General features: G+C 42.2%; 1 protein-coding gene across 2 annotated transcripts in view; it reads right to left on the reverse strand.

The window, feature by feature from the left end:
- Positions 1-343: 343 nt before the first annotated feature.
- glmna (glomulin, FKBP associated protein a) overlaps positions 344-8398 on the reverse strand; it is a 20306-nt gene continuing 12251 nt past the window's right edge. For both annotated transcript variants that reach the window (XM_028593136.1, XM_028593135.1), the window contains exons 13-19: positions 7842-7915; positions 7671-7755; positions 7240-7349; positions 1858-1921; positions 1119-1254; positions 817-887; positions 344-730 (exon numbers count right to left, since the gene is read on the reverse strand). In XM_028593136.1, the coding sequence (XP_028448937.1) occupies positions 635-730; positions 817-887; positions 1119-1254; positions 1858-1921; positions 7240-7349; positions 7671-7755; positions 7842-7915 (636 nt within the window). In that variant the 3' untranslated portion in view covers positions 344-634. The remainder of the gene's footprint in view (positions 731-816; positions 888-1118; positions 1255-1857; positions 1922-7239; positions 7350-7670; positions 7756-7841; positions 7916-8398) is intronic.

Consider the following 8398-nt stretch of genomic DNA (forward strand, 5'->3'; position numbering starts at 1 on the left):
AAACCCTGAAACATGTCTGCCTCACTCTACTTTGGATTTTGTAACAAAGGGAAAAATAAAGCAAGTGGCTGCCATTTACAGTAGCTAATGTCTTGTGTACTGAAAGTCAAAAATAAAATTATTTTTCATTAATCATTGTAATTATTCATACACTTGATAAGACTTTTATGACCCCTTTTTACTAATAGCCTTGTAATTACTGTGGTGCAAATTTCATAAATTTCATTTATCACAACACTGAAGTACCCATTTAATCTACAGGCACGTTTCAGATGCCTTCTCTAGATATAACCAAACCACAGAAATTATCACACTTAATGGAATAAACCAGACCGCACCTTTCTTAACTCGTACGTGTACAAGAGTTTGAACATTTATTACAGAAGCGATACAAACTTTCCAGTCAATATTTTAATGTTTTATAGACAATGTATGCAACATTTTAAAGACCTGCTGAAAACAACTTGAAATGCTTGGGGAAAAAATGACACACAATTTGTTAACTGTTTGAAATAATGTATCCACAGCTGATGGTGCTCATTAACAAAGTACAACAAGTTGGAACAGTCAAAGGCTCTTTATTGTTCGCGAGGCCCTGAGACGATGACAACCTCTGGTGGTAAAACCGATGGGCTCAGTCTAAAGATTTTCCTTCCCCCTCGGTGAGTTCCTCTATTCGCACCAACACGCTCTCAATCATGTCAAACGTGTGCAGGGCTGAGTGCAGAGCCTGAGAGGACACATTAGAATTCATCAGGTCAGCGCTGTACAAAAACACACAACCTAGTTGCTTATGTGAACGTGAAAGTCACTGACCTGAATCTGGGACTCTGAGGTCATGTTCGGCAGCTTCTCGTCGCCAACGGACACAGAAAGCACAGACTCCTCTGGAAAATACAATCATGCAGGTTTTTTGGTAACAATTTACTTGAAGGTATCTACATAAGAGTGACATGACACTAAAAGAAGCGTTATGTCATAAACATTTATGATTTTATGATTTTTTTTTAATACTGTTACTATTACTGCTATTCACAGAATTCTGACAAAAAAAAAATTGGGTAGTGAGTGGTTTGAGGAAGGTGGAACTGAAATGGACACAAGTGTGTTGGCCTGACCTTTGGCCTTAGCCCTCTTGGTGGCTGTGGTGTTGTGGAGCTCCCTCTCATAGTGAGCCCGGGACATGTTCACTCCAACACGTAGCGGCTTCAGGAACGTGTCCTCTATTTTATACAGCTCGGTCCAGATCCCTGTCTGCCAGGTCAAAACAGCAGCAGGAAAAAGTGTATCGTTAACTGATGCACTATGGAAATCAGAAACATGTGGGTGGATGTTTAGTTGTCCTTCTTACCACTTGAGAGATAATGGCAGCCAGGTGTTGTCCTTGGGTCAAATTTGACCCCTTTTCAAAGTTTTTTTTTTTTAATTTTTTTTAAAAAATTTTTAAATCAGACAATATGAGACGTTGAAATAAGCGGCGAAAATGTTAAAAAAATAAATAAATGACAAAACGTTGGGAAAAGCGACAAACGCTGAAAAATAATGTCGATAAAAACGTTAAAAAAAAGCGCCCGAAACATAAAAGTTACACGTTGGAAAAACGCGACTAAACGTCAGAAAAAGCAATACAAATGTTGAAAAAAAAGTGAAAAACATTGAAAAAAAACCCCACAATCATTAAAAAAAAAAAAAAAAAAAAAAGAAAAAGCTAGAGTTTTTTTCATGGTTGATGGGAAGACAACACAAGGGTTAATTGCCGGGAAAAAAAATGTATCAAACCACCATTCGCTGTCGCTGATTTTGGTCTCTTGGCCGGAGGAGCCTCCCTGATATTTACTGGATCGGATCAACACCCACCTGGTTGTCTGTCGCTTTGTCTCTGATGACGAGGTAACGCAGCAGGTTCAGGGACTCCATGATTCTGTTTAAAACGACACAAAAAGGTAACGTTGGAAACTGTACTTAGACAAAACAATCCGGCTTTAAAAGGTCCCATGACATGGTGGAGGGTGGGGGGTGTGGCCAACTGCCACTTTGCTCGTTTGAAAGCCATGATGTCTCTCTCTCTCATGGGTGGGCCAAATTCTCTGGATGGGCACAGCAGAGAAAGGGGAGGTAACCTTGCTCCTTATGACCTCATAAGGAGAAGATTCCAGATCGGCCCATCTGAGCTTTCATTTTCTCAAAGGCAGAGCAGGATACCCAGGGCTCGGTTTACACCTATCACCATTTCTAGCCACTGGGGGACCATAGGCAGGCTGGGGGAACTCAAAGTGAAATTTTCATGCCATGGGACCTTTAAGCTATAGAGTGTAATTTCTGTCCCCCCCCACCATGAGGAACCTACAGTAAGTAATGACAACAACACTGCCAGACGTTGCTCCGACATCAGAGAGAGACAGTCAATAGCACTCCAGAAAGACTTCACCGCTCTCCTCTCCACCCTGATGGGCACAGGTAAACGGATTGCCATCTCTGGGCCTCTACCTACCTACAGGAAGGGTGCGGAGAGATGGTCCAGACTGTTCTGGCTCCACACCTGGCTGGAACCACTCTGCACTTCCCTGAGCATTCCCTATGTCGACAACTTCAACTTGTTCTGGGAGATGCCCAGCCTGCTGAAGCATGATGGTCTCCACCCAAACCGACACGGAGCCAGGCTGCTATCTGACAACATAACGACCACACTGAAAGGCAAGTATTGACATTCTGTTGAAAATATCACAGATTCATGTCCCCCAGGTATTGATCCTGATAGCACTATACAAGTGGATGAATCTGAAAAGGTTTTCTGCAGGATAACATGTAGTACTAGTATTATTCCAGTAACATGTAGTACTAGTACTATTCCAATTATAATCAACAACAGACCATACAAAGTGGGGAAGCCCCTAAGTAATAAGAAGTTGACTGCAAACAGTCAATTTAGCATCCAGTTCACGCCAGCAACAGCCTGTCCCAAAAGAAAATGAGACGGTGCCTGTTCCTCGACTAAGATCAGTTAAATCAAAGGTAACCAAGAGAGGGGCAATACTAAACAACCTAATTGGAATTAAAACTACCACTGCAATGATAGAAAAGGATAGGAAAATTAGATGTGGATTACTAAATATCAGATCTCTGTCTTCTAAAACAGTACTAATAAATGAATTGATATCTGATAATCAAATTGATCTATTCTGTCTTACTGAAACCTGGCTGGGCCATGAAGAATATATTAGTCTAAATGAAGCGACTCCTCCCAGTCATATTAATACTCAAATTCCTAGAGGCTCAGGCCGAGGAGGGGGAGTTGCAGCCATATTTGATTCAAGCCTGTTAATTAATCCTAAACCTAAACTAAATTATAACTCTTTTGAAAGCCTTGTTCTTAATCTTCAACATCCAACACGGAAATCAGTACAGCCAATTATATTTGTTGTTGTCTACCGAGCTCCAGGTCTGTATTCTGAATTTTTATCTGAATTCTCAGAGTTTTTATCATGTGTAGTCCTTAAATCAGACACAGTACTTATTGTAGGTGATTTTAATATCCATGTGGACGTTGACAGCAATAGCCTTACTACTGCTTTCAACTCACAGGTTTCTATTGGCTTCAGTCAGAGTGTGCATGAGGCCACGCACTGTTTTAACCACACCCTCGACCTCGTGCTGGCATATGGTATCAAAATTGAAGATGTATTAGTATTCCCGCAAAATCCTTTATTATCAGACCACTTCTTAATTACTTTCAAATTCTTAATACCCGATTATACGAAATTAGATAAAAGCTACTATACTAGATGCCTATCTGACAGTGCTATAGCTAAATTTAAGGAAGACATTCCAACAGCACTAAACTCATTACCTTGTTTTAATACAACAGAGGACCTTTATGTAAACTTTAGTCCCTCTCAAATCGACAATTGTGTAGATGGTGTTACGGCCTGCCTACGGACTACTTTAGACTCTGTTGCTCCACTCAAAAAGAAGAAGATGAAGCGAAGGAAACTAGCACCTTGGTATAACTCCCAAACTCGTAAATTAAAGCAATACTCGCGAAAACTTAACGCTCCACCAAAATGGAAGAGTCTCGTTTGGACTGGCAAGACAGTCTGAAAACCTATAGGACGGCCCTTAGACATGCCAGATCAGACTATTACTCAGCATTAATAGAAGAAAACAAGAACAACCCAAGGTTTCTTTTCAGCACTGTGGCCAGGCTGACGGATAGTCACAGCTCTACTGAGCCATCTATTCCTCTAGCACTGAGTAGTGATGACTTCATGAGCTTCTTTAATGATAAAATTATAACAATTAGAGATAAAATTCATCACCTTTTGCCCTCAACTTCTAATGGTTCACCTTTGGACTGCTAGAAAGAACGACTAGACCTGACATATACTTAGACTGTTTTTTTCCTATAGACCTTCAACAACTAATGGTAAAGGTATCTTCAGCAAAGCCATCTACCTGTCTCTTAGACCCCATCCCAACGAGGCTACTCAAAGAAGCGTTACCCGTGGTTAAGACCTCTCTACTAGATATGATCAATATGTCCTTATTAACAGGTCATGTACCGCAGTCATTTAAAGTAGCTGTGATAAAACCTCTTCTGAAAAAACCCACCCTCGATCCTGAGGTCTTAGCAAACTATAGACCTATATCTAAACTTCCCTTTCGCTCCAAGATCCTTGAGAAAGTAGTTGCTAATTAGTTATGTGATTTTCTCCATAGCAACACTTTATTTGAAGACTTTCAATCAGGATTTAGAAAGAATCATAGCACAGAAACGGCACTGGTGAAAATTACTAACAACGTTCTAACTGCTGCAGACAAAGGACTTGTCTCCATACTTATTTTATTAGATCTTAGTGCTGCTTTTGACACTATTGACCATACAATCTTGTTACAGAGATTACAACACTTAGTCGGAACTAAAGGAATTGCACTAAGCTGGTTTAAGTCTTATTTCTCTGATTGATCTCAATTTGTTAATGTTAATGATAAATCCTCTAAGTACGCGAAAGTTAAACATGGCGTTCCACAAGGCTCAGTGCTTGGACCAATTTTATTCTCCTTATATATGCTTCCTCTTGGTAATATCATTAGGAAACAATTAACTATCACTGCTATGCGGACGACACCCAATTATACTTATCAATCAAACCAGACAAAACAAGTCAGTTAGCTAAACTTCAAGCATGTATTAAAGATATAAAATCCTGGATGACCTATAATTTTTTGATGTTAAACTGTAACAAAACTGAAGTTATTGTGCTGGGCCCTAAATACCTCCGAACTTCATTATCTAAAGATATAGCTACTCTGGATGGTGTTGTCCTGGCCTCCAGCACTACTGTCAGAAATCTAGGAGTTATTTTTGATCATGATATATCCTTTAACGCCCATCTAAAACGATCATCGAGAACAGCCTTTTTTCATCTTCGTAACATTTAGGAATATCCTGTCTCAAAACGATGCTGAAAAACTAGTCCATGCATTCGTTACTTCCAGGCTGGACTATTGTAATTCCCTACTGTCAGGTTGCTCAAATAAGTCCCTTAAGACTCTCCAGCTGATCCAGAATGCTGCAGCACGTGTTCTGATGAGAACTAAGAAAAGAGATCATATTTCTCCTGTTTTAGCTTCTCTGCATTGGCTTCCTGTGAAATTCAGGATTGACTTTAAAGTCCTTCTCCTGACCTACAAAGCCCTAAATGGTCAAGCACCATCCTATCTAGAACAGCTCTTAGTACCTTATTGTCCCACTAGAGCACTGCGCTCCCAGAATGCAGAGTTACTGGTGGTTCCTAGAGTCTCCAAAAGTAAAATGGGAGCCAGAGCCTTCAGCTACCAGGCTCTTTTCCTGTGGAACCAGCTCCCTGTCTGGGTTAGGGGGGCAGACACCATCGCCTCATTTAAGAATAAACTGAAAACTCTCCTCTTTGATAAAGCTTATAGTTAAGAAGTAAGGAGTTGCAGCGTCCGCTTAACCCGGCCCACCTGCTTCTCTTCGTAGTCATCAGATTTATTGATCATATAATCAATAATATAGTGAGAGTAGAGGGAGGCAGGCCAGTACAGTCTCTCATCAATGTTTTCATTTGTTTCCTTTTATATGCATCCTGTCCCAGAACTGCTTGTTACTAACCTAGCTCTGGGGAGTTTACTCCCCGGAGTCCTTATGTTTCTTCTTCCCTTCAAACGCCCGGCCGCGTCCTGCTCTGTCTGCTGCACCCACCCATGCTCTGCAGCGCCACGTTTCATCCCACAACGTCCTGCTGTGACATGAACTACAACGACTACCTTCAAAGTCACTGTTCCACTATCTTTAATGCGACTATTATCGCCATCACACCCCCAACCGGCCCCGTCAGACACCGCCTACCGAGAGTCTGGGTCTGCCGAGGTTTCTTCCTAAAAAGGGAGTTTTTCCTCGCCACTGTCGCAATAGCCACTGCTAATGCTTGCTCTTGAGGGAATTACTGTAATTGTTGGGGCTTTGTAAATTATAGTGTGGTCTAGACCTAATCTATCTGTAAAGTGTCTCGAGATAACTCTGTTATGATTTGATACTATAAATAAAATTGAATTGAATTGAATGTAGCGAGCCTTTGGTGGTCTCGCACCACCCCCGCCCCTCCTCCACGCAGGTGCTAGTAGCGTTTAACCCGTCAAATCAAGGAGGACACGGAGATTAAAAGCCACGATGGACTCTTCAGAAGAAGTCATTATCCTGTCTTGTGTAGGTCCTCTTTGACTCCGAAGCTGAACGCTGCTGTTGTCCTTTCTCAGCGGTGACATAAATCGCACCACTCGAGCGTCTGCGCACGAAAGTCACCCGACTACACCATTTAGTAAACGTAGCCATACTGAGAAACACGGAGAGAGTTTTGTGAAGCCGAAGGAGCTCAATTAGCTTTGTATAAACTCATTTGGCATTGGCTTGAATGGAACGGACGTCCATTAATATAAAATAATTATGCACTATAGCTTTAAATCGATCCAAACTCCAACATGTTTCTTTTAAATCCTAGTCTGGCTTTTCATGCCATTTTATTATGAAGCATAGCAATGCAGTGGTATCTTCTTTATAACAGGTTAAGTGTTAGTACTCTTGATAGATTGGTAACTTGTTTGTGCACCCTGTTTCCCGCCGTGTGTGTGTGTGTGTGTGTGTGTGTGTGTGTGTGTGTGTGTGTGTGTGTGTGTGTGTGTGTGTGTGTGTGTGTGTGTGTGTGTGTGTGTGTGAGAGACCTGTCCAGGTAATGCAGGAGGTCGGTCTCTGGGCCGTCTGGCAGACTGAGAACTTTACGCAGCAAAGGCAGCAGGTGAGCTCCCACGAACCAGGTGTTACTGTTACCAGGCTGAGGACAGACAGACTTTCACTGCACAAGACATTTATTTTTATTTTATATTATTTATATAGGACGGCTGAGGACATGAAAGGGAATGACATGCAGCAAAGGTCCGAGTCTAACCTGCGGCCGCTGCGTCGAGGAGTTAACCTCTACATGTGGGCGCCTGCTATACCAAGTGAGCTACCCAGGCGCCCGTACAAGACATTTTTAAATTACAACCCAACGCTCTGCACAGGCACTCGTTTAGCTTTGAGTTGCTGCATCAGAACTTGTGATAAATGACAACCGAGCAAACAGCCAGCGAGGGATTTCAAAACGCCATCTCACCTGCAGGGCAACGTCTATCTGATTCTTGATGTTCTTGATGACGTAGCCTTCCACTCCAGAGTGATTGCTGGTTTTCAGCATGTACCTGAAAACAAGACGACCAGTAACAGTCAGTAGGCTGGAGGGTGGAACAGAGAGAGGCATTTCTGTAGGGGGGTGGTTGGAGCTTACTGGAAAAGATTGTACTTGGCTTCAGTGTCAAACTTATCAATGCTCAGCTGCAACACCTTCAGACCTCTGGTTCTCTGTTGACAAAGAAGTAAATATGTTGATTTTCAAACAGCTTTAGGGCCCTATCTCGCACCCGGCACAGGGCAAAGCCCGGCGCAAGTGTCTTTGCTAGTTTAAGTCCAGCGCCTGCGTCGTTTAAACAGCAAATGCACCTGCGCCCATCTGGGCACCCATGGGCGTGCTGGTCTTACAGGGAGGTGTGTTCAGGTGCATTCTTGGCGTATTGCTATCTTGAGGCAGCGGGAAGTGATCGCGCCATTGACCAACAAAAACCTGGTCTAAAGTCAATAGCACAGCATTTCATTGTTATTTTAACAGCAAATTAGTAAAATGCACCTAGGCTCACGCACAGCGCGCGCACACTGCTTGTTACACACACACAGGGACGCGCAGCAGCACACAAACATGCAAAAGATTACAAATAAAAAATATTACGGTGCAAATCCACCATCATAATAGCAATGCGCCAAAGTCCAAACGCGGACTGGATTTTAAAG

This window comes from Perca flavescens, chromosome 12 (genome assembly GCF_004354835.1).
Source record: "Perca flavescens isolate YP-PL-M2 chromosome 12, PFLA_1.0, whole genome shotgun sequence".
NCBI classification, from domain to species: domain Eukaryota; kingdom Metazoa; phylum Chordata; class Actinopteri; order Perciformes; family Percidae; genus Perca; species Perca flavescens.